We start from the raw sequence: 27,674 nt of genomic DNA, 5'->3' as shown, positions 1-27,674 counted from the left end.
CTGGACCACATCAAAAGACTTTTCCTTTTCCGTAACAAGGCTGATAAAGACTAGTCAGAATAGGTGTTGAAATATCAGCAGTCTGAAACACTTTGTCAAGTATTTACAGTGTCAGTTTTACACTCCTCACTTTGGAAATAAACTAGAGCTCAAAAGAAAATGTTGACTTCACTTAAGAGCACGCATATTAGAGGCACAACCAGCTTGCAAGATCTGGAAGACAAAGCAACATCCCCATTAATTTTTCATCCAACATCACTTTGACATAAGTAAGTAATTATTAATACACTGCTTGAAAACATGACTAGTTCTATAAATGCCAAAAAGGCATGTTTTCTGTGAAGCAATACTGAAAGTTGCCCATCTCAACAGATAGCAATGGTTGGTATTTTTGGCAAGAGATATATTTAGAAGGAAATATGAAGACCATTAACGGTTCACTTTTCAACAAGGACAAGATCAGCACATTGGTGACACTTCAAAGTAATCTGGGCTGTTCTTGCTCCAGTAGCTCACAGATATTCAGGTGTGGTACTGTGCTTCTAAAAGAGGGACAAGAAGCTGCTGACAAGCTATAGGACTCAGGAGTAGCTTTCATCAGTGAGGAGCAACCACAGGGGCCACTACGTGGCCTTGCAAAGGATTTCAGAGGGGCTACTGCAAAGAGATTACAGATGGTCTTTATCTTCATGGATATTGGATCTGTCCTAGACAGAGAGTTGCTTTAAACATGCATCCTGCATTGTTCCTGTTCCTCTCCAGTCCAAATTGCACCCACTGCTTGCACGATACGTTGAGTACAAACTTCAGGTATCATTTGTAGGACTTGCTAAGATCCATTCAGGTTAACAGCAGCAGAAGCAATAGCTAAGAAGGTAAGAACTCTTGATAATTACTAGCTGCATAATGAACTTCCTAGGGTTCAAGTGTACCTACACATGCAAAATCCAAGCACTGCTCAAGCCCCCACTCCAGTAAAGCATCCCTTATCTGTTTTACACCTCAAAGTGACCTAAAAACATTGGTAGACAAGCAGTAGCCTGGTGCTGTCCCATCAGTAAAATTTAACAGCATATGATAAGTTTTCCCTTCACAGGCAGAGGAGTACTCCGGGATCCTGGAGATACCTGTTACTGTCTGACCTACTAACCTTAGCTCCTGGCAAACTACAGTGTCTTATTCTTCAGAAGTAAAGACCTATTTATCCAGTCCTCGCAGAGCATTTTATAACCTGAATTACTGAGGTTTGTTTCCATTCTCCATAGCTTCCCAGCAAAGCAATGGAATCAGTAAGGTTATCTGCACTTCTTTTCAGTGAGCTTATGCAGATAAATACAGATATTTAAATCAGTTTCTTAACAGAATGTCAAAAAATGTCAATGCAGATTTTATTTTTTTTTTTAACAGCTGTTGTGTTTGTTATGTCACTATCACTGTGGATCACAGTACTGCCACCTCCAAAGGCAACCAGATGAGCCGGAGCAGCTGGTAATGGAAGTGTCTCATACTAAAATCCAATATGCAGCTAAAGCATTCATAATTCCTCGTTTATACACCCATGAACTGTAGCACTCAATAATCAAATTGGATAATATTTCTGCCCCAAAGGGCTTACTGTCAAATCAAATACAACAGCTGAACGAGACATCAGACAGCTTATAGCCTCTGAAGAAGGGAAGGTGGACCTCTGCTTCAATCATCAATCAGATTTTCCTCCTTCCCCGTTATTGACCACACAGGTAACCCTGTAAGAGAGGCCACAGGATTTGGTCCCCTGTTACAGCCCAGAGTCACCCCCAGCTGAACTGAGCTAAAACTTAAAGCATTTAGAGAAATGTATCCTTTGCTGTCAGACAGCCTTACGTGAGCTTTTGCCTCCCACCCCATTTCTTCAAGCGTCTTTCACCTATTTCTTAAATGTTAGGAATAAAATTTGGCGCGTTAAATTCATGCAAGTGCTCCACATTGAATTTCTTCCTTTTCCTTTGAAACAGAAGCATATGTTGCTTGTGGCACTAGTCTTTTGCTGCTCTGTAAGAGGTAGGAGAAAACGCCTCAATTTGGCCAAAGTGTGTGTTGGAAAATTCTCCATGCACACATAACCCACCCAGGGCATGGAGAATCCGGTACTGCAGTTCCCAGGAGGAGATAGCTGAACTGGACATGCTTCATTTTAGGACACTGAGGCCCAAAGCTGCCAATATCCATGGATCCAACAGCAGCTGTGTGCTGGAGTTGCAAGAACTGGTCTTTTCTGTGCTTTCAGATCTCTGCAGAAGTGTATGAAGACCGATAAAAACCAAGAAAGATGCTCTGGGAAAGCTGGTATGGAGGGATCCTCAACCTGTGGAACATGAGCTAAGAGCAGATACAGGCAAGTGTTAAAAGATGGCATGAAAAAGTTGAAATGACACTAGTATCAAAAGAATCTGTCAAGTTCTGGTAATTTTATTTTTTTGTTGTTGATGTTTAGGAAATTATCTAAAAGATGAAGACCACCGCTTAAGTGTTGAGAGATGAAAAAGATGTTGAATGAACTGCAAGGAAAGGAGCAGGAGCGCCGAACGGAAGTGCTAAAGGAAGGACAGAAAATTCACCAACAGATTTATCTGAATGAGAAAGATGAGAGATTTTCAGAACCTGTTCTCAATGGAAAAAGCGGGATTTGATGACTGTCAGGTTGCGTGGGAGGACAGAAATTATAAGCTGTCAAGGAAGTAACACAGATCAAAACTTGCAGAGGCTGAGGCCAGTGGCACTCAGGTACTGTTTGGTTTGCTTAAACTGTAGACATGCACAGCTTCAACAGGGGAAGTGATATCCTCTCAGGAATACGCAATTTGAGAAATAACAAAGGGTAATTATTTGAAGACAGTCAGGAGAAGCTAACTAAATATTATACAGATTGAATTAATGATCAAAAATATTTTCTTTACAAAATTGCTTCCCTGATGAGGTTTAGTTGTTAACAAACTATTTTTCTAAGACAAATGAAACACCAAGGAACAGTTTATTACCCATAAAGTTTCTTTTAGTAATAGTTCCAAGGGTCTTCCTCACCACAATCAGCAAGTTGTACTATAAATGAGTCTCATCTTAAACCCATTTTGCTCCAATTTCCTCAAATGGGATCTTATAATTTGGTATCAATATGTGGATGCATTCAACCTAATCATTTTCTTTGCATCATTCTCTAGTATAATCCTTTCAGTGGTTGAATTGCAATAGCGTTTGGAGGAAGAGTGAGTACAAAGGAGAGATGCAGAAAACCACCAAAACTGCGGAGGGGGAAGGGGAAAATATATTTCACCTAAGAAGCAGACAATGTGAATTATATTAAGTTGCACAGGCTTACACAACAGCAGAAAAACAGCAGAGTCCTATCTGTCTATTGCTACTTTTCAGCATTTTTATTTCTTAAGGTGGTTACATTTTTGCAAGGCAAGAACAGTATTCGGGAAAGGAAGTGTTACCAGATAGTAGTAAAAAGCTTTGAGCCTTACAAATAAAGTATTTCACCAAATAACTACATTTCCCTAAGAAGGATATTAAGGAGCATCAATATTTCACACAAAAACCTAAAGAAAATACCTATTAGCACAGTCTCAACTACTAAAAGCAGTGTAACATTTCTGGAGATATAAATACAATGCTTGCCTCGGTTAAGTTTTAGGCTTTTTCATGAAAGGAGACTAGGGACTGTGAAATGAACACTACAAGAAAAACTACATTTCCTTATAGAAATTCAAGTTGTCTTTAAACAGATGTGTAACAGAACACAAATAGGCTACAGACACAAATTCATGTTATAAAGGTGCAAGAAAACCAGTGAATTTTGAGCCAGACAAGAAGTAGACTGGTGGTGTGAGGCTTTTCAGAGCAGCAAATCTAGCAAAGATGAATTCGTGCACAAGAAATAAACCCACCAACCTGTCCCACAGGCTATTTCCCCTTTCTCCTTCCTGAAAGAGGGTGAAGGAGAGAAGAAAAAAATCAGATGGAGAGGGGAAGAACTTGTGGGGGACAGCAGACTGATCACCATCACTCAAAGCCAGGCTCACACTCTTATGTGAGTCGCCCACCAGGATGTGCCCTGATGCTACATGACGTATGTGGTCCCTCTGGGAAAGCAGTGCCATCAACCACTCCTTCCACTCTTGCACTCAAAGCCGACCAGGCAGACAGGCTGTGTCCCCTAGACAGCCGCTCAACCCTGCCAGCACAACTGATGTCGCAAAGCATTGCTCAAAGCAGGAGCGGGAATGCACCCTCCCTGTTTCACCAGGTCTCTCCTCAACTTTTACACAATACGTTCCTCCAAAAGGAGTTAATTGCACAGAAGAAACTGTAGTGAATAAAATGCAAGCTACATGGGTTATTACAGGCAGCTTTGGACAAGTCATAGGTTCACAATGCTTCCCTGCCTCTTCACATACACAAGGCACTAAATCTTTGCCAAAGCAATCCAGAGGCTTCACAGCATGAGATACAACACACATGAGAGGATGAGGGTGTATGAATGTGCTGGACAGAGAAAAATTGACTATCATTACAAGCTATTACACTGTATTTTCCATTTCTCTCACCATTTTCAGCAGAGACTGCAGAAGAAATCAAGAGAGCTTGGTATTTCCAGGCAGCACATCATCCCCTACATTTCAAAGAAGCCAGCGGTACTGCAGTGAGAAATAAGTTTCAGACATTTGATATCTCCTCCCTGGTGGGATACCACATCCAAACACCCTGCCTATCCCAAAACATGCAGGATCTACCCGCATTACCAACGGCCTTGATGTGTGCTTTGTGCTGGGACACGCTGCAATAACATAGGTTACCTTTCACAGAAATGTAAATCATATCAGTGTATTTTGTCTAACATGAGGTGCAATTTACAGCTGAGAGCCAGCTGGAAGTGGTGAACTTCAGCTTCCTGTCTGCTCATGCAGGTTTTATGAGGATGATTCCTCTGCTCCCAGAGCTGCAAAAGCAGGACGGCAAACCCCGACAGTGACAAACACTTTGAATAAGTGGTGTTGGATAGAGCAATAACACAAACAAAGCCACTGTGAAGTTCTCTACTGTTACACCAAAATTTAAGCTGTTCCTGTCTCTGGTAGGTGCATGTTTTCAGCTGGATTCAGAGTAGGATAAAGATTCACCCATTCCTGAATCAGAGCATGCAACCAAAGAGACCTTTAATCTGTACCATCTACAATGCACAGCTGGACCATCTTTTCAGAAGCCTACGATAAGAATCATTGAGGAAGCTGTAAGCAACACAAAAAATATTTTATTTGAGATAGGCTGCGTAAAGTACATGCTTCTCACTTCTGTAAAGCACAATTAAATTCATTAATAGCTTGAATTAAAGCTCGACTGCAGCAGACAGCTTGGCATCAATGCAGCCCCTCACATGCAAAAAAAAAAAAGAAAAGCACGGCCCGCAGCACAACAGAGCTAGAAATGGCTGGGGGAATGCAGTGGGAAGCTGCACAGAGGTTAGTTAAAAGAAAACAACAACCCAGGGCTTTCTGTCTCCCCTCTGGAGAAAGAATGCAACTCAGCAACTTCACATCTAAAGTAGTAAAACTCTTGTATCTTCCCCTCAATTCAGGGAGAACTTTAGACACATCAGATAAAACTGTAAAGCAGTGAATTCCTCCAATTGGTCAACTCTGTGCCAGTGCATTGCTACGATGCGGGCACCCACAGGCTGTTCCACACCAGCAACACCTACCATTCTCACCTGCTAGCATGAACTTAATACTAGAAAAGATCTAGCGTTCTCAGCTGCAAATGAACATTATACTGGCTCAGAAGCCTCCTTCCTCCTCTACAATGTTCTCCCTCTGACCACTGCATAACAAGCATCCACATGAACCGCTAGGGAAAGATTTAAAGATGCTTACCGAAAGCTAACATCCCTCCCGTCAGAAAACTTACAACTGGAAATACTGCAAGTACTTTTCTGCATGCTAATGGTCAAGCGCTGCACACTTTAAGCAAGGCACAAGTCAGCGTCTGGCCCAGCAGTGTTTAAAATGAAGCTTTGCTTTTATGCCAGCCTGAGCCATGGGAACAGCCCAGCCAGCACCAGCCTCTACCATGCAGCCACAGATCGACCACCCAAGGTCATCACAAATTCTTCGAGTTTAGTAAGCGACAGACAGGACATCTGCTGTACATCTGGTCTGTGGCTAACGCACCACGAGCACTTCCAACACTAGCACAATTTTAACTTAAAAAAAATAGAAGAAAGAATTCAAAGGCAGCCTTATCTTTCATCCTGCCAGACCTGTAAAAAATAGTAAGTTGGTAATTTTCTTAAAGAATGCAGTTGGCTCCACCCCGATGAGGTGCAACTGTGCTGGAAGCCAGCCAGTACACCCTCTTCAGCAGACCTGCACACAGAGTGTGTACACGTGGTGCTGCACCTTCTGAAGAACTTTTGGAAGATGCCACCAGTGAAGTTACTTTATTACAACAAGGAAATCCAGGTTTCTGCAACTCTTCGCCCATCAAGAAGGATAGCAAGGAGGAGCTGGGACAGGCCGGTACCCCAAAAGAAATAAGCTCTGCCAGTGGCACACAGATTCAGAACTCGTTTCAACGTACTTTAAACCTTTTTAGGTAACCACTACAGCTCAGTGGTAACTAGGAATATTTTAAAACCAACAGAGAATCTAGAAATCCACAGGGTTGCCCTAAAGAAAAATTGCTTCGGAAGAGCTGCAGAAGTCAGGACTATTTCAGGACCCAGCTCACCACAGTGTTAATTTGCATCAGGCTACATTGCATTAAACCCTTCCACCAAAATCTGAAGTTTAACACAGTCTGTGTAATATAACACTTAATGCACAAGAGAGATGGCCAATTCAATGTTCCTAATGACTACTCAGGGAACACGGCATTGCTCGCTATGTGACTTCTCCCATGCACAGCAGTCAAATTCCAGAAAGGAGTGAACAGAAAAGCCTCCAAGTCAGCAACTGTTTTTACAATGACCAATGATTAAATTAGCTTAGTTATAGGATCTAACACCATATCTTGAATTTATTCCAGTGTCACAGTTATTGGCAGGGATAAAGTTTCACATTAGCCAATTAACTAAATGCACTATTAGCATATCTCAGCTACTTAAGCTCATCAGTTAATTAAGAGATCAGTATAAGCTGAAAATAGGAATCTTACCTGACACACATACCAAACATACATTATCTTAATGATTTAATTTTACAGTTCTGTATTGCATTCCACAGGTGCCATTTGGAAAACTGGAAGGCAATTACTCAGTTTAAGGAACAGGTGAAAGGTGCATAAGCAAACATTTAAAGATTTAATCTAAGAAATTATATTTCTTAAAATGCTAGTTGTGCTTTACTAAGCTCTATTTTGCAAGGTAGTTTTTCATGATAAAATTACCATTTCACACTCATTACAAATTACTTCGGTAACAATTTAACTCAGTTCCCATGTTTTTTATCTTAACAGCTAACTACACCCTACCACTCCTTTCCCCAGGGACTGTGCCTTGGTGGCTTTCTGAGAAGTGTCTGACAGTGCATACAGTTCCTCTCCCATGCCATAAGTGCCACATCCTTTCTGTGAACTGCTACTCTAACCTGACAGGGTCACATCCATCCTCTTGCCTCTGTTTTCCATGGATGTTTAATTATGCGGATCTTGAAAGCATGGCTAAAACATGCCAGGAGTTGAGTTTTTATAGTTAAACACGGGGTGATCAAAGTTCCCATTTGTTTTCCAGTACTTACAAAGGAAGGGAAATTGTATCCAAGAATTAAAACAAAAAATTCCACTAACTGTTCTTCTGCAATGAGACTGAAGGTTTACTTTCTATACTGTTTTAATAAGTTACAAAGTTTAATGATAATAATTACATCACTAATTAGCACAATTGCCTTTGAGCAATTCTTCTTTTGATGGTAAATGCAGAGAATTTCCTCTTTTGTGCACTACTTGGGTATAATGCAAGATGGCAAGAACACAATAGGATACGAAGATGAAGTGAACACAACCTCTGCATTCAAGGGTTTCGGGTGGTTTTCGTCTGGTCAAATTTTTTTAGCAGAGAACTTCTCAGGGTTGTTCAGATTAACACTGATATAGTTAACAGGACAGGCCGGATATTAAAAAGCCTTTAAAAATAATTTCTTAATGGGTAATGCTTCAATTTTATTAACTTTCCTCTGCAAGCAGGATTTTTTAATTGTAGATGCACAAAGTTCATCTACAATATTTTATATACTATTTACTAATATTTCTCAGGCAACTTCAGAAGACCAATCTGCCTTTTCAAAACCCTATGTCCAGCTATTTTATGCATATCAACCTCTTAGCCATAAGGAACTGCTACCTTTTACACCTTGTTTTGTTTTGTTAAGAAAACCATATTAATCCCAGAGTCAGAGACCAGTAATAACATAAGGACACTAGTGCATTGCTCAGATAATTAGAAAGTTATTAACCATCTTCCTAGCCTAAAATGAAATATATGCAAATCTTTGTTGCAATCTGTGTGTGTATATATATGTATGTATGTTTCCTACATCCAGACAAAAATAAAACTCTACTATTAAATGAGAGCACTTGATCAAAGTAGCCTTAAAACTACATCCATTCAAGGCTATTTTAAGCCCCTGTGGATGTACTCGGGGGAAAAAAATAGACCTATTCTAACTTATAAATGCAATCCAACTTTAAGCATTCAACTGAAGGTGCTCGAATTAGAAGCTTAAACAAGGCAGTCTCCTCTGAGCTATGCTGAGCACGGACGGCAGCTTCTGCTGCAAATCTTCTTCTGCAGGAGCCTGCTGCCCTCCATAAGACGGAAGGACCTTGGAGTAGGCATAGGTAACTGCCCTCTTCATTTAAATTGCTCAAAGAAAAATAGATTAAAGTAGCCAGAGCCTTTGCACCTTTAGCATATTTATGTGATCTCTTTCAAAAGTCCCTAAGCACAGAAGTCTTCAGCTCTATTAATGGACTGACCAATGCCTGTTCTGAAGGGCAGCGTTTCCAACAGACACAACGGCACATCCCTTAAGTAAGTCCTCGTCCTTTCAAACAAAGGGATCACTACAGAACATAATTTGATTTAAAATGCATTTCACTCTCAACAACTCAGAGCAAGCTAAAATCTGGCAGTGCAAAGATTATGTTGGCAATGGTATTGGCTTTTATGTATCCAGTAATAGCTGAAGTAGGTCTTGACCATGGGCTACTGTCTTTTCTAAAAAGGCAGTCTCTCACTCATGCTTGAAGGCTCTTTCTCCAGTGTCATCATCTACTCATAAGCAGTAATGTTATCATTTGTCAGGACAGATACACTTTTCCTACTTTTTTAATGTAATTTGGGACAAGTGGCGCAACAGCAGGTTAAAATAAGTATATGTTGAATCTGGACTTGAGAGTTAAGTTTCTATAAGAAAAGTCTTTGGTTCTGAGTTAAAGCAGAACTCAACACTATTAGATCTTCTCACCCCTTATCCTCTTACTTGAAGGGAAAATAAATCTAGCTTCAAATTTAAGGATAAGAACTTTGACTAGTAATGAGTGAGAATAGATTACCAAACAGAGATTCTTATTTCAGCCCTCTGAAAACAAGAACACACATTTTCATCTTTTTTCAGAGCCGGTATAACTATTCCATTTTGGTGGAGGGATTTCAGAAAGCACTGGAAAAAAACAAAAACCCCAAAATACTGATTGCTGGCTACAGCAGTTAAAAGATGCAAGTACATTCCTGACTCACCCAGCTGGCTGTGCTAATTACTGTCTCTAATGAGGAAACCATACCCATGAAGTGTTGCTTCTGCAGCTCTGACCAAGGGCGCCTCAAATCCTGGACCCAACAGAACTGAGGCTGTGCTTTGGACTCCTTCACAGCAGCAACGAAATCGTAAACATGAAAGAAACGCACTTGGATCCCCCCAGCAAACAGAATAAATACACAAAGAAAGTATTTAAGTTTCCTTGCTTTTAAAAGCATTTATCAAAACTGGGAACAGAAAGCATACACTGGGACTTGAGCAGACCAAGCAGTTCTGTTCAGCTCAGGCCCCAGGCAGTGATATCTTCCAAGAGTACCTTCTCTCTGGCTTCCTTTTTAAGTAGCTTTGATTCATAAAACCACGACCAGTGTTCAGGACCCTCCTTATTACAGCAATACTCAGGCAGTACAAGCAACAGTGGCTATTAAAAATAACAGCCAGAAAGGCAATAAGAGGCAAGAGACTTCTTTGCTGTGGGAAGAGATCATTGCTGGGGTATGTCCAAGATGAATACCAACTACCTAGAGATGCTTGGAAAAATCAAGCAGGAAGAATACTCCTCTAAGGATGTTCTCATCATACTAAACCTGGAAGTTTGATCTCTAGCATTCTGAACAAAGCCCTATTTTTATGATAGACATGTAATTTCCCTTCCCCAAACCACAGTATTTTCCTCATGGCTATCACAGAAGAGGCTGTCTCTTACACTTTCTTTGTTAAGATACCTACACCTGGAACAGCAGGAGCTGATTCAAACTGCCCCAAGCTCTCAATCCAAATTACCAGACCAAGAAACCCATGGAAATACCTACATTTTCAGCAATTACATCACTTGGAAAAGCTAGTCCAAGGAACGTTTAAAGACGGGTCAATAAAGCACCCAGTACTCAGTTAATCAGCATCAACTGTATTTCCACAGAGAGAGCAGAGTGTAGTATCAGCCACGGGAGTAGAGTGAGAGGGAAAAGCTGTGTAATCCACAGGTTTTGACCTGTGTAAAAGCTAAGGATAAACATGAGGAAAACGCAATAGAAAATATTCATGACCAAGCAGCACTCCCTCCACCAGAAAAGACCCCATTCATAGGGGCCCATTATTTAGCATCAGAATTGACTTTAACACATAATAACCTGCACTGAAATATCTTGATAGAAAATATTTGTTTTGTGAGAAAAAGGGTTCCTTCAACATAATCAAGGAAAGCTGGAAAGTTTCACAATAAGAACAAGAAAAGAAACGGTACAGATACCTAAATCTAACATGTATAGCAAGAGTTGCTTCAGCTGGAAAAAATCCTCATATTCATTTATAACAACAAAACGAGACAAGAAAGAAGGAAGGGTAACTGCACTGAGCAGTGCACTTTATCAATGGAAGATGAATTCAGCTTGGAAATTTGGCAGACAGAGCAATCAGATAGCGACAGAATACTTGAGTAGGCAAACCTGGAAAGAGTTTCAAGCCAAGATTAGATCAGCTGGTAGAATTTCTAAGACAGAATATTCTGTTTGACACAGCACTAAACTAGGAAATACAGAAGCCTTTGCTGGCACTGACATCCTGGACTTTGCACAACTTTGTTTTAAGCTGAATTGCCATTACTTAAAAACGCTATTTTATTAACGGGGCTGATGATCAGATAGCAGCACTATCAGTGTATCTCTGGATGTAGCTTCCCAAGAAACATTTACAAGGTAGGACGCTGGTAGGAATTGAAATACTTCCTGCCCCACCCCCAACTATCTATAATATTTTCCTAACTAATGTTGAGCTCGATGCAAATTATTAACTCAAGGTAATAAGTTCCCCACCACAATAAAAGGCTAATGTTGTTTCTTCCATAGTCCTGTGGCATACCATTTTCCCTGACTATAATTATCAGAAAGAAAATAATTGGAATAAAAATAATTGCACTTGCATTCCTAAGATAAAACATCCATCTTCTTTTGGATGGCTAAAGCCAGAAAAAATCATATTCCAAAAATGAACAGCTACCTAGAATGCAGAAGGCATACTTGTTTATTTTTCAATGTTGTATTTTGAGAAAGCTGTGGTAAATACTGTTGTAAATTCTTGAGAAAAAGTCCCTCCCTGAGAACTGATCATGACTGATCATGTCTGGGGACAGATGAAGGCTGGGGACGTGGAGTGTCAAAGAGCCCACCTGTTCTGCATGCACAATTGCTACTCCAAGGTGAGGCAATTAGCTAGTCCCCATGAACAGGATGGGCAGTGTTTCATTTGAGCTTCACCAACAAACGCACCCTCAAATTTATATTTTCAGATTGTTTGGTAAGCAGCCTCTGCTTAACTGACTTATGTCAAAAACACTTGGAAGGATCTACCAGCAGCGCTAAGTGGTGCCCATTGTGTTAATGATAAACAATGAATGCGAATTCCTCTTATTTCAAACAAGGCTGCCATATCTTCCCCACCGCTGGGCACTAACTCTCAAAAAACAAAGGGAGTACTTCGCTTTTCAAACTGCCTAGAAAGCTTGAGTGGCAATTTATTCACAAGCCACAATGCCTCCTTCTCCTCAACTTAAGGCTAATTATAAGAATGATATTTAGGAGAATTAGGTGCACAGACCAGTTATTCTGTTAGGAAGGGCATAAGATAGCCAAAGGAGACAAAGCACATACAAGTCTTAATTCTCAGCTCTACTAACATCTTACTTAGTAAGACTTTGGTAAGTGAAGGACTACGAAGCCAATCAATACAGAAGTGAGATGATACCTCAGAAAACGTGGGAACCTTGGAGCATTACTGCTAAATAGGCAAGGTAAAAACAGTAGCAGGATGGTAGGGATAGAATTCAAAAGTTCCCTTCTGGTCAAGCTTACTTGACCCAAAAAAAACGGATAAGGACAGTTCAGAAAATGCAGAAGTTGCTTCCACCAAACCAGTAAGGGCCGATTATCAGACCGTAAACTCTCTGGGGCCTGAAAAGGACCCAGACGACAGCCTGTATGCAGGAACGGCATGATTCCAACCATAAGCAAATGAAACGTAATTTTAAGAAGAGACTGGCATACCAAAATCCATGAAAAGATCCATAATGTCATGAACCACTGGAGTCTTCCTTAAAGCATAATTAGGCACTGTTTCTCTCCATAAGAAAGAAAAGGTAAAAAAGCTTTTGGAAACCCCAAGGCAGTGGTGACTCAGGCAGTTCTGTCACAGTTAAGAAGCACATGGTATGTTTTCTAAGCGTTCATGCCATTTAGAAGAAACAAGACACCCCAAATACAGTGGAATTGTTCTTAGAGTTTTACAGGAAATAACCTTTCAGTATGCTGGATTTTTTTTTTCTCATTTTGAGAGAAAACACACTGATTTAGAAAGTCTTTGTCACAAGTCAGAGTTCAAGAACCACAGGATTATTTACACCTAAAGGATTCTCATTCCAGGATTGTGTTGTAATACTAAACCGCAATATCCATGCTTGCTTGTTCCAATAATGATGCTGCTCCTTTTTTCTCCCAGAAGAGACAAAAAAATGTGTATTCCCTCTTGTTCACTCCAAAAGAGTTTCAGTTAAAGCCAAAACCCAAGCCTGTAGTATTTCTGGAGCTATTTTTGTGCTGAAATATCAGTGCAGCACCTGGAGTGTCCTGGTTACGTAGAACAAATGTGCTTGTTTCCAGTGCGTTAAGGCAGTGATGGGATGTTGCATTAAGTACCACCAGCATGAGGCTATAAAATACATGACTGATTTGAAGTATGTGACCTTAATCAAGCAATGCAATTTCAATATACATGCAGTTTTCTGCTGCAATTCAAGCTGTTTTGGCACCAGAACTAGTTTTAGATTGGGATAAAGATACAATGGAGAACTACAGATGTGAAAAAACAACACACAAATGAGTAAGAGAAGAACTTCTCAAACAAGCATTTAAACCTGTCTTAGGATAATATCCAATACAGATAAGCACTTTACCAAACATATTTTTATTCAATAATTGCTTGCATTTATAGCAACTCATGTGCTTTTAATGTACTTCTGTAGGCACAGAGCAAAAATAAATTGACAAAAAAAAAAAAAATCAGTCTGTTTTCTATTTTACTGAGCCAAGTCATCAACATGCAACTCACAAGTGAGTTCCAAGTCTTAACAAAAAAAAAAGTTTAATTAGATATTTGACAGCTTTCCCCTTCTCCACCCCTCAATGCGCTAACCCTCATCTGGGACCTGTGATTTACCACCCGTTCAGCAGGTTTGCTCATTACACGCACTGGATGTACAGAATGCACAGGCAAAGGAAGAGATTCACTCACCCTCAGCAAGCAGGGCATTTGCATCACGTCCCCAACAGGCTTCCGACCAAATCCAGGAACAGTGAAGGATGATGCTACTTGGAGGTGTGAAGGACTGGAGCGCTAAGCTTCATCTGAACGTATGTTTAACTACTGTTGCCACCAAATATAGCCTCCTTGTGAACACATCCAGCAAGAGTTAGTGAAATTGTTAGCCCAACCTTCAGATAACGTTTATGGTTTCCAAACTATGTAACACTTATGCTATGCTGTGCTTCCCATTAACGCTTCCAAACTGCTTGTTGCCTGTGTCTTCTCCCTCTTGCTTCAGTCTGTGTGATAAGAAGCCTGGAGTAACCAGAGCCTGCAAAGAGTAGAACCAGGACTTTTACCTGCAGTACCGTCCTGCACCAAAAAAGCATCTAAAACATGCTTCCACATTCAGAGACATTAAGCGTGTTCCCCCTTCCCACTTCTGCACACACAGAAGGTCCTTCTTGTCCCCCATGGGGTACATATATGCAATGCAATGACTCACGCAAGACAGGTTCAGAAGCGTTCATCAGGTGGGAACCCAAGTGAAAGCCAAGTATCTTGCATTAAAGAAATTATTTTGACCTATGCAGCTTTTACTTGCATCAGAGATGAAGCAAACACATCTGAAAACACTCAGAAGGCATTAGGAATCCCAGCATATAAGACATATGCAACATTTCCCTATACCTCTGCCAAGAAATACTTTGTGCACTACTTATGAAGCATATGAATTAGCAATATTTACTTAAACCATTTACCTTTTCACCAGCCAGCCATTATCCTGTGATTGCTGACACTCTACAGCAGGCTCAGGTGCTCAAGCAGCAGCATGTTGCAAGTTGCCAAAAAAAAATTGGCAGGAGAAAATGCCATTCGCCAGCTGCAGGTATTATCTGCTATTTTGAAGGTACTCTTTTACAATAAGACTGTATTTACCCATACAGATAAGAAATCACAGGAGATGATAGTTCTGTGGTGGAAAAGTAAAGCGACAAAGTAAATGCCATGAGAGATCCTTCTCATGAATCCCGAGTGCCCTTGATCGCAGCGTGAAAGCAGAAATTGAGCTCCGTGACTGAATTTTAAACATGCAAAGGTAACAAGCTTCCAGGCGCAAACCAGTGTTAAGTCTCCTCCCAATGCCATCTCAGGTCCTGAGTGTTCTCAAGCTGGGAAAAGGTGAAAAACACCTTCCTGCATAATATGTTTACTGAAGTAAGAAAATTATTTATAGTTGCCACATTCATTCTAAATTATTATAAATTGTAAGTTATGAACTATAAAATGTTAAAAATTGCAACCTATTAGAGGCATTTTTGTTATTTACAGCAAAGCATCAATAACAGTAGATTGAACACATGTACTTTCAAGGGTAAACTTTCCCAATTAAATATGTGCAAAGATAACATGCAACCTACAACACTGTATTATATATTTCCAATATTTTCATCTCTAATCTTTTTCCCTTGGGCAGCACCTGTTCTTGCTAAAAACTACTGAAGCACTCTTCACTATCATTTGTAAAGTGCCTTTTCTTTCATGTCGGAGAACACGAGAAAACCATACAATAGATCAGAAACACCCCAAACCCCCTCCCTTCTACCTAATCTTCAGCACAAGGATGTCTTTATATATATACATATATATATATATAAAATCCCTCAACACATCTGAGTATCTAAAGAAGAGAAGAACCATTTCTTCAGAACTGTGCCCATCTCCTCCCACAAGTGGCTTTCAAGCAAGGCTTTGAATTTTTCCTTTTAAATCATGTTGGCTAAGGAGGGGGGAGGTGGGACAAGAAAAGGACATTGAGAAAAGGAAGAACTGTTGAAATGATCTAATATGTGAGCACAGCAGCAAGAATCCCCATCCTTACCAGTATTTCTACTCTATGCAGTACAGTTTTTAAAATGTTTTACATTAAGCCCTAATAGGTCAATAGGATGCAGAACAGCTCCTGCAGATTGATAGCATGTATTAACTGATCATGCACTTATTATCAGCAAAACCCCTGTATCTCTCACTATTCTGAAGTCTCGGGATCAGGCTACTTTCTTCCCTCCTTCCAGTTACAGGTGGTGACACAGCACAGCTCAGATGGGTCCAGTCTATTAATACATGGCTCCGTGGCTGGTGTCACCCCAATAACATCCTATTATCAACATTTTTGATAATGGCATGACCTACATGGCACCAGGATTGGTGTCAGGGGTCAGGTGTTAGGGAGGATACTTCTCTAAAACACCTTGTAGGTAATGAAAGGTCCACTGGGAAGGTGATGCAACCGGCAGCCCAGATGAAGTGCTTTTACACTAACGCACGAAGCTTGGGCAACAAGCAGGAGGAGCTGGAAGCTAACATAGAAAGCTATGATCTAGTTGCCATCACAGAAACATGGCGGAATAAAGCCCATGACTGGAATGTGGCTATCAACAGCTGCAGGCTGTTCAGAAGGGACAGACCGGGAAGGAGGGGTGGAGGCGTTGCCCTCTATCTCAGGAAAGGGATAGAATGTAAAGAGCCGTTGCTGAAGAATAGCCATGAACAGGTTGAAAGCTTGTGGGTCAAAATTAAAGAGGGAAGAACCAATGGGAACGTTGGTTGGTGTATACTACAGGCCACCTGATCAAGGAGAGACAACCAATGAAGTTGTCTTTCTCCAGCTACAGAAGGCTTCACACTCGCAAGCTCTCATCCCACCTGGGGACTTCAACCACCCCGACATATGCTGGAAAAGTAGCACAGCAAGCTATAGGCAATCCAGGAGACTCCTGGAGCGCATTGAGGATAATTTCTTAGTCCAGCTGATAGAGATTCCCCACCCCAGAAAATGCAATACTGGACCTTATGGTCACCAATAAAAGTGAACTCATCAGTGATATTAGGATCGGTGGCAGCCTGGGCTGCAGTGATCACACACTGTGGAGTTCAAGGTCCAGAGGGATATGGGACAGGTGAGGAGTACAGTCAGGACACTAGATTTCAGGAAAGCAGACTTCCAGCTCTTCAACGAATTGCTTGGACCTCTGCGACATAGTCCTCCGAGACAAGGGAACGGAACAGAGCTTGAGAATATTCAAGGAAGCTTTCCATAAAGCACAAGAACGCTCAGTCTCCGTATGTAGAAAATCAGGTAGGAAAGGGAAGAGACTGGCATGGCTAAGTCGAGACCTGCTGGTTAAACTGAAAAAGAAGAGGCAGTGCAAGCAGGGAGAGGTAACCTGGGACATGTATAGAGACACTGCCTGGTTGTGAAGGGATGAAGTCAGGAAGGCCAAGGCGCAGCTGGAGCAGGACTTGGCAAGGGAAGTAAAGACTAACATGAAGGGCTTTTACAGGTATGTCAATCAAAAGAGGAAGATCAAAGAGAATGTACCTGCACTGATGGTTGGAAAAGGTGATCATGTATCAACAGATCAGGAGAAGGCTGAGGTACTCAACAACTTTTTTGCCTCAGTCTTCACCAATAATCACTCTCCTCACCCCTCCTGGGTCATGGGACAGCAAGATGGTGAACAGGGGGGTAAACCCCCCACACACAATACAGGAGGATCAGGTTTGTGACCACCTGAGGAATGTGAACATATATAAGTCTATGGGACCTGATGAGATGCATCCCAGAGTCCTGAGGGAATTGGCAATGTGGTTGCCAAGCCACTCTCCATGATATTTGAAAAGTCATGGCAGTCAGGAGAAGTCCCTGGTGACTGGAAGAAGGGTAACATGCCCATTTTTAAAAACGGTAGAAAAGACAACCGTGAGAACTACCGACCTGTCAGCCTCACCACTGTGTCTGGGAAGAACGTGGAACAGATCCTCCTAGAAGCTATGCTGGAGGTGATTAATGGCAGCCAGCATGGCTTCACCAGGGGCAAATCCTGTATGATCAACTTAGTGGCTTTCAATGATAGGGTAACCACAGCAGTGGACACAGGTAAACTGACGGATGTGATCTATCTACACTTCTGTAAAGCCTTTGACGTGGTCCCCACAACATCCTTCTCTCTAAATTGGAGAGGGATGGATTTGATGGGTGGACGGTAAGGTGGATAAAAAACTGGTTGGATGGTCGTATTCAAAGAATAGTGGTCAATGGCTCAAAGTCCAGATGGAGATCTGTGACAAGTGGTGTCCCTCAGCAGTCTGTACTGGGACCGGTGCTGTTCAATATCTTTATCAATGATATGGACAGCGAGATTGAGTGCACCCTCAGCAAGCCAGCAGATGACACCAAGCTGAGCAGTGTAGTTGCCACACCAGAAGGACGGGATGTCATCCAGAGAGACCTGGACAGACTGGAGAAGTGGGCCTGTGAGAACCTCATGAGGTTCAACAAGGCCAAGTGTAAGGTCCTACACCTGGGTTGGGAAAAATCCCCATTTTCAGTACACGATGGGAGATGATGTGATTGAGAGCAGCCCTGCAGAGAAGGACTTTGGGTGCCAGTCAATGAGAAGCTCGACATGAGCTGGCAATGTGCACCTGCAGCCCAGAAGGCCAACCATATCCTGGGCTGCATCAAAAGAAGCATGGCCAGCAGGTCGAGGGAGGGGATCCTGCCCCTCGATTCCTTTCTGGTGAGACCTCATCTGGAGTACTGCGTCCAGTTCTGGAATCCTCAACGTAAGAAGGATATGGAGCTGTTGGAACGGGTCCAGAGGAGGCTACAAAGATGATCAGAGGGCTGGAGCACCTCCCGTATGAGGACGGTCTGAGAGAGTTGGGCTTGTTCAGCCTGGAGAAGAGAAGGCTCAGAGGAGATCTTACAGTGACCTTCCAGGACCTGAAGGGGCTACAGAAAAGCAGGAGAGGGGCTATTCGTAAAGGCTTGTGGGGATAGGACAAGGGAGGACGGGTATAAACTGGAGGGGCAGATTTAGACTAGACATTAGGAAGAATTTCTTCACCATGAGAGTAGTGAGACACTGGCACAGGTTGCCCAGAGAGGCTGTGGCTGCCCCATCCCAAGAGGTATTCAAGGCCAGGCTGGATGGGACCTTGGGCAGCCTGATCTAGTGAGAGTTGTCCCTGCCCACTGCAGGGGGTTGGAACGGGATCGTCCTTAATGTCCCTTCCAACCCTAACTATTCTATGATTCTACTTATGCCATTTTTAAATATGTAAGGTAGCCTAATAAACTCCAGCCCCATTCAGCATTTAAGACACAGTTTTTAATTTACTTCAAAAGAAACAGAACAAAAACTCTTTATGCAGCTTGCACTGCCCCATCTTTTGTCTATCTCTCATTTGCACAAACTTAATCGAGCGTGCCAGCAGTGAAACAACTACATGGCTAACAGATATGAGATTGGCTTGTGGGTCAGCAGAAGGCAGCAAATGCAAAATTCAGGTTCCAGACAACCTTAAATAAACCATATTAGACATCCTGCATATTTTACCGCACACAGGTCAAGACAGTAAAATATCAAGTTACATGCTACGCTACAGGTGTTTTCCACAAGCAGTGCAGTGAGCAGTCATGCTGCTTTTGGATGCACCACTCAGTTGATATTGGTAACTGATATCGGTAACTCAGTATGAAACACTGAATTAGATTCTGCGCTTACCACACTGGAAACAACCACAATGAGAGGGAAAAGCTTTTTTCTTTTCTCCTTAAAAGACCCAAACAAAAACCTTGCACTTCTTTTGCTTCCCAAGCAGTGGAACATTTCTCTTTCTTCCAGTCTTAGTTTTCAGCCAGACAACACACAGGCAGCAGATTAAGGAGTAACTGAAAACCCCAGAGTACAAGTGAAGTGTTTCATTCAACAGCCAGAAACTAGGTTACCGACTTCACCTTTTTTATTCTTCCTTGTACTCCACCTGCTTCACTGAACAGGTCACTTCATAGCCATTCCCTTCCGATTTTGGGTAATTGAGTGTCGTCACTCTTAAAACACTCCCAAGCCAAGAGAAGCCAGGCACCAGCCTCCCACCAGTGGGACCAGCCGCTGCGGCACAGGCACTTCCCCAGCAACTGGATCCAATGTGCCCGACACGCTTGCTCCTAACACATGGATTCACCAGCCCTGCCAAGTTGCAACACAAATGCCAAAGGCTTAGCATCACTGTGAGCAAACACAGCCAGTAGGCTTTCAGGAAATAAAGCAAGCAGATGCCTCTGAAAGCCCATCATACACGTGCAGCACTCACATCACACTGGCATCCACCCAAGGTCAGTACCTTTCAGCAAGCTGAAATTCAGTATCCCCAGCTGGCAAGAGATCACTGAGGACCACCTCATCCACCTGCTTACTCTATTTTTACTACAGTTATGATGACCATAGCTGTCTAAATGGAGTAGCGCTTAAAACTAGAAATACCAAGATTTAGAAAGGCTCGATTTCATAACATGACTTTCTCAAAAGAAAGAAGAGTCCTACAGAGCTTCGAGCTGGAAGAAAATTTCCTACAAACCTTCACAAACTTCACCCAAAGCACCTGCATGTAGAAAACATGCAGGTGAACCAATGGCTCCTGCCTTTGAACTGCTGCTTAGGCACTATGCACCCAAGAGATGCCACACGCAGACTACTGTGCTTCATCCTTATTGCTGGGAAGCAGAACTCCGCTGTAGAATCGCTCTCCCCTTCCCAAGACAGGGATTCCACCAGCACCAGAAAGGAAAAGCTCATGGCCACTCACCTAGCTGTGCCACTTCTTGTGGAACACCCCATGGGAAGGAAAATCAAGCCCTTCACACTTTTTTTTTTTTTGTCAGAGCAGCATTTGGGAAAACCATGCTGCATGGCTGTGGACACACTGAGATCTGGCCTCTTGGCAGGAGAGAATGGACATATTGCACCAGCCATGCTCAAAAATTCATTCTGAATCTGGCGAGAAAGAACTGGGAGGATCAGGAAGCACTTAGTGGCCACTAAAGTGAACTTTCCTGCAGCACGTGTAAGGAAGTTACAAAAACCCAAAAGCTCTAAGAGGAAAAAAAACCATTATTTTCATCAAAGGAGTCTGAATTTTAAGGCATTTGAAGCAAAGGTAGGAAATTGGAAACAACTGCCTAAAACAGTAACTGACTTCTACACGCAGCACTAGTCTACAAGACAGGTTTAAAGTGCTTTTTATATCAAACCCTTTAAGCACCACAGTCCTTTTTTGCTTATACAACAGCAAAAGAGCAGTCGTTTCTCAAACATGGTCATATGGTCAGGAGTTTTTCAGCTATTTATTTTCTTTGTTTTCAAAAGCTGGGTAACCAGACCAGCTGTGGCCAACTTGATTGTTCTTTGTACCTGCAAGAAGACTTGCAGCAATTGGCAAGACTTATGAGGCAAATCTTTATTTCTGGCTTCAACTGTATTGTAATTTGTGACTCATGAATTATATTATTCAACATTCATATGAAAAATAACAGCTATCATATTACCTGCTGCAATAGGACTGGATCGCTGCTTTTGGGAGTTTATTCAAACAGGCAACTAATAATAGTTTCCATTTATCAAAAATCTCCAAAGCGCAACCAATGTTCAATTTATTATATTTAATATTCAGTGAAGGAGGACGTTGTTGCTTTCAACACTGAAATCCCACGTAGAGAAATTAAAACAAATCACTTCATGTAGAAGGCAAACAAACAATTACATGAAGGAACAACGCCAAAAAGGAAACTGAACAGCTGTGTTAGTCAGCCCTTATTACCAGTAAAAATAACACCTTATTTCATTTTCTAAGAGTTACTTGTTATCACCTGAAAACCAAAACAAAGTCTATTAGTTTACAAATGAAGAGCATCGCACCATCAAAATGATATTCCAGTAGAAAAATACTTGGGACTGAGTTATCAGGGCTTCTCAGCACAAGATCCACAGATGCTAATAATCTCAAGGAGGCTGTGGGTGCCCAGCCCTCAGGAAGCCGAGTCATTAAAGGCTACTTTTATTACAAAGCCCTGATAAAAACAACACATACCGTTGTGGAAATCGTAAGAGATTTAGAGCAAACTCTGAGAGCCATGCTAAGCTTTGCTCATTATTCTATTAAAAAACCAAAACAAAACATAAAAGCCACAGTAAGACCTAACAGCTACTGCCAGCTCTGATTTAATATTACTTGTGCAAAAGCGGATCCGGCACTATTTCAGAGTTGCATTACAAAACAGCAGGGACTACATGAAGTCTAGAGCTCCCTCCCTCAGACGGCAATGAAACCCCAGAAGGGTGCTGTGTGCCGGCACGCACCATCACAGCTTGCAGCTAACAGCTATAACACACTGCAAAACGCAATCTGGAAGTGGGGGATTCTTTGTATGCTCCAATACCAGGGGTAGGCACCAAATGCTATTAACTGCTCAGTCACGAGATGCTTGTTTAACTCCCCGTGCAAGCCGTGCATAGCCCTACTGTATTAGTCCAATTGTGAGCAACAAATCTGACTACTTAATATGCAAATTCCCTTGGTCAGTCTTCCATAGAAGCACCATGAAAGCAGTTATTGTAACTTCCAATCAGGCATGTGATATGCAGCCCGGCACAGCACTCTAAAGAAAATATTTAAGAAACTGTTGTCAAAAGCAGAGGTTGAGCACAATATCTAGCTTTCTAGAAGTTATGGAAGCCCTACTACTACATCAAATTCTGCAGGAGGAATTTATATTTTTAATAATCTCCTATTTGTGTCAGTCAAATTGTGCAGCCCTATTTCCACTTGTCCCTGTTATCACTGCTGGGTGATAGGGGCAGCAGTAAAGAAGACAAATTTCAAACAGAATCACTGTCTTCTGTAACAAAGAAGGGCGATAAGAACTCCAGCAGGCATGCGAACATTGTGTCAAGGAGAGCACAGCAGCAATCAGACAGCTGCAGCCAAAAGGCTTAATCTGTAATGACTTGTCATGCCCATACTTCTAGACACTGGATTTCCTGCCCTTTCGTTATTCCACACAAATAACTGTCTTGCTGAACTTTACCAAGTAAGACAAAGTAATATGCAGCTTCTACTAGCTTTAAAAGAGTTTGCCAGAAGAAAATGAATGGGTTCCTGTCTCTCCTTTTCCTTCCTACTGCTCCCCTCCAGAGAAAGAAAATAAATTTATGAAGAGCCCTCCAAAAAGGACTTGCCTGTGGTGATGGCAAATTGGCAATGCAAGTTCTCCTGTTTGTGCTACGCTGAACATACCTGATAACCTTACGTACACAAGTACAGGGTTTTCCAGTAGTTAACTCTAAACGCAATGCTCTTCTGAACGCACAACTGAAGCGGTCACATAACCTGTAAGTGGCCAGAGAACAGCTATTTCTCCACCAGTCCTTGCTGTCCTACAGAAACTCAGTTACCTTGGACAAGACACAGCAAGAAGAAACATGGTGCTCAGCTCCTGAAAGCCTGGAATAACTGATAGGAGATAGCTGAGCTAAAGGGTTGGGGAAAAGAAAAAACTGATCTAATGATCATCATTTATTATTCATATTTATTATTCTCTTTTAAAGTATCACCAATAAATCCTTCTCACCAACCAAGACACCCACTACAATACAGGTCTGCTGGACTACAACAACTTTTTCCTAAATACAACAAGCAATATTCTCTTGAAAACTTGTTAAAAAGAACAGTGATAATGAAACAGCTGGTACCAATCTGCAAAGACCATTCCATTTCCAGCAGGATGGGCGGAGCAGCATCTGTTTAATTCCTGCTAAGGAACTGCCTCCTCCTGCTTTGGTCAATATGAACAGAAACCTGCAATAAGCTGACACGTGTAGGTGAGCTGGTATTTCTGACTACCTCAAACTTACAGAGACACACCTGAGTATATTAAGCAGCCCTCTGGATATATGCCAGCATCTCAACCTTGAGAGCTATCAACAGTAAAAGACAAAGGAAGCACACGTGGTCAGGGCACACTGTCAGCTTTGCCAAGCAGCACAGAAGTAACGGGAAGTGCCAGTGATTGATAAAAGGACCAAGGAGAATACAGGGATGTGACAAACACTCATCTCAACTCCAGTGATACAATCGAGCAAGATTTCACCAGCTTCACGCAGCACTGTAATAGACCGAGACCAGTATGAATTAGACTTGAGATCCGGCTCCCACTTTCATGCAGCATCAAGGGCTGCTATTGTCTCACCTATCTTGTGAACACTTGAAATTCTCCAACAAACTTCTCCACCTGGGGAAAAGACAGAGTGTCTCTAAAGCAAGTCCATCACTGGCAACATTTTAGTCAGAACCCTGACATTTTCTGTTTCAAAATAACTTCCTTGAGATTGACAAAAGGATCTGGCCCTGCTCATTGACAGCAATCTGAAAGCAAATACACCAGACTAGGTCACAGCCCAGGAGCTGGAGGAAATAAACATCTGGGAAACAGGAGTAGGTTGCCTTTCTGCACAGGTCTAGTCTCCAAATTGTGTTCACCTGTGCTTCAGCTGGTTTGCTTGCTGATGCCTCAAGACATAAGCTCCCCTGAGAGATCAAGTCAGATTTCTTACTTGGTGTGGGCACGTTTGCAGAATTCGTAAAGCTAAGAATTAGTGCCAGCTGGACTTTGACGTCTCAGGAGTTAGATTTATTGAAGGTACTCTGAGGTTCTTTCAGCTTAACCTACACCCCCTTTTCTCCTTGTTGAGAGGCAGGAACAGATACATAACATTACAAAACAGCCTATTGCAAGGCTATTGCACACTGCAGCTGATTGTTTAAGACAGCCCTAAGAAGCCTGTAATCCAACTGAAATTTCACCACTTCTCACTTCAGCAAGACAACCTTAAAGAACATTATCCTTACAGCATGAATCAACATGAGCCAGCTAACACGCATTTCGCATCTCTTACATCTTGAGAAACCCAGCTGCTGTTCTAATGTACCGAACACAATAGGTTATTTAACCCCAAAGCAGCAGTGTGTCATTCTGTGCTAACACCAAGCAGGACCGTGCTCCCAGTACATCCACACAGAACAGCAATCTGTAGGCAACTTGGATGGAGACTGACCACCTCAAGTGCTGCTACTGGGTGATTAATAAAAATATTTTACAATATCTGCCAAACTCTTGATAATTTTTTTCCCTCCTATCTCATTCATTTGCCATCACAGGCAAGATAAGAGTGAGGAAATTAAACTGAGGCTATTTCTGTTACATGATCTCACCTCATATCACCTAGCTCCCAAGGCAGGTCTTGGAACAAACATCAGTGTAGCTTTTAACGCTATTTTTCAGTCAATATTTTTCGGGTATGTGATGAATCCTGCCATTCTTCTTCTTTGACCCTCAGTATGCTCTAGCCCTTTCCACATGACACTTGCATTTTTTTACTGGTTGGTAAGTCTGCTTAGTACATTTTTCAGATAAGCCGCTTCTTTAGCTTCTTTTTTTGATAGAGGGGAAGAGTAAAGAAGATTCACACCAGGCAAAGCTATAAAAAACTCTTGTTAATGACAATGATGGGATTAAATCCTACATAGTTCTTAGCAGCTTGACTTCCTGGTATTTTTATGAACTATGTATTGGGCACTAATCAGCAGGTGGCTGTTTCAGATAAAAACATTAAAAACGTTAAGCGATGCCTTTTCTATGCTATGGAATGAAAGCAAAGTCACCGACATGACACAACACACATCAGCTGGGGCATCGGAAATAAAACCAGGCCGATAAATAATATTCCATAAGGCACAGGGGAAAACACAGACCTAGGTCAGCATTTTCAACCTGAAATACTCGGACCCTGCATGTGCCAGGACTACTTAGAACCAAGCGTCCTATCGGCAGGCGGACTTTAAACACATATACGCGGATACAGCTCAGCTGGAGAACATCAGGGGTCCACAAACCCAAGAACACCGAAAAAGCGGTCGATGTAGGGAGAGAAAAACATAAAGGGAAAGGCCGCTTAGGGAACCGCGGAGGAAAAGCAGCAAGCAGGGTGCTCGCCAGGGAGGTGTGCGCTGCCCCACGAGTGGCAACAGCCGCTCCAGCACCTGAAATCGCTGGAAATTGATCCCCTAGCGCGGGTGGCCGAGGCTGGAGGCGAGCATCCATCTTTCTCGGGGAGAAGAACAAGAAAGAACGCACCCGCCTTACCCGCGGCTTTACCCCCCGCACACGGCGACGGGCTCGGCCCGAGGAAAACAAAGTTGGGGAACGCGGGGCAGGCCCTGTGCAGCCGCCCCGAGCGGGGGCTGAGCCCGCCCGGCCCCGCCGAGCCTCCCCCCTCCCCGGCCCCGCCGCGCCCCTCCCTCACCTCCGGTGCCGTCCGAGTTCTCGTTGAGGCTGCCCGAGGAGTCGTGGTGGGAGCCCACACACCCGCCCATGGGGCCCGCGGACCCGCCGTGCCCCCCCGCCCCCCGCCCGAGCTCCGCCGCCACCGCCGCCCGGGCAGGCGCGATGGACGCGGGGCCGCCTCCTCCCCGGGCTGCGGCACCGCCCCGGCCGCCCCGCTCCGCCCACGCACCGCCCCGCGGCGGAGAGCGCCGGCCCTGGGGAGAGGGGGCCGGGGGGAGGCTGCGGGGAGAGGGGGCTGAGGGATCGGCCGCCCCGCGGCTGCGGGGAGCCTGCCCCCTGCGGGAAAGGGCACCCGCGGCTGCGGGATCAGTGTCCCCAGTGCGGGACCAACCGCCCCCCCGCTGTGGGGCCAAACGGTTCCTCGACCGCGGGACCAACCGCCCCCATCTGCGGGACCGACGTACCTGGACTGCGGGATGAATGTCCCCCGGCTGCGGGGACAGCGACCCTGGGCTGCGGGAACATGGACCCCCGGCTGCGGGATCGCTGTCCCCGCCGCTTGCGGGACAGACTGACCCCCGCTGTGGAGCTGAACGGTTCCTCGGCCGCGGGACCAACCGACCTCAACTGCGGGGCCGGTGTTACCCAGCTCTGCCGGGGAACTGTTGCTCAGCTACAGGAGCAACCGATCTGGGGTGCGGGAAACCTACCTCTGGCTGCAGGAGCTGCTGCCCCAACTGTGGGGCCAAGCCATGCCCCGGCTGCAGGATCAACTGCCCCAACTGCGGGGCCAAGCCATGCCCCGGCTGCAGGATCAACTGACCCAACTGCAGGGCCAAGCCATGCCCCAACTGCAGGGTCAACTGCCCCAACTGCAGGGCCAAGCCATGCCCCGGCTGCAGGGTCAACTGCCCCAACTGCGGGGCCAAGCCATGCCCCGGCTGCAGGATCAACTGACCCAACTGCAGGGCCAAGCCATGCCCCGGCTGCAGGATCAACTGCCCCAACTGCGGGGCCAAATGCCCCCCCAGGCTGTGGGATCAGCCGACCTGGGCTCCAAAGCCAACCATCCCCCCCGCCCCGGCTGCAGGACCCGCTGCTCTCCGCTGCGGGATTAACCGACCTCAGGCTGCGGGGGAAACCTTGGGTGCGGGAGGTGTTTGTTTCATCCTGCTGTGCAGTCCTGGGCTTCCCCGTGCTTTTTATGCCTGCAAGTGAAAAGTAAAGGACAGATGCATTCAGAGATAAATCTATCTGCTTTTGTGTTAACAGGGCATCTGATTAAATTAAAATAAAACCCAGGCAAAACTGGTGTTTCTTGGTCGATGAGCACCTGGTTTCAGTTGTCTGAGAAGAAAAGTTTGACTTCTGCGTGCTTGATGCCTACAGAGGCTGTATCCTTT

The 27,674-nt window shown here is 43.5% G+C and overlaps 1 protein-coding gene across 1 annotated transcript in view; it reads right to left on the bottom strand.

The window, feature by feature from the left end:
- UBTD2 (ubiquitin domain containing 2) overlaps positions 1–26,427 on the bottom strand; it is a 56,975-nt gene extending 30,548 nt beyond the window's left edge. Inside the window, exon 1 of the mRNA XM_054079863.1 lies at positions 26,291–26,427. Within this exon, the coding sequence (XP_053935838.1) occupies positions 26,291–26,360 (70 nt within the window). The 5' untranslated portion in view covers positions 26,361–26,427. The remainder of the gene's footprint in view (positions 1–26,290) is intronic.
- Positions 26,428–27,674: the final 1,247 nt, after the last annotated feature.

This window comes from Cuculus canorus, chromosome 14 (assembly GCF_017976375.1).
Source record: "Cuculus canorus isolate bCucCan1 chromosome 14, bCucCan1.pri, whole genome shotgun sequence".
Taxonomy (NCBI): Eukaryota; Metazoa; Chordata; class Aves; order Cuculiformes; family Cuculidae; genus Cuculus; species Cuculus canorus.
The sequence above is the reverse complement of the archived record's forward strand: the minus strand, read 5'-3'. Positions and strand labels throughout refer to the sequence as shown.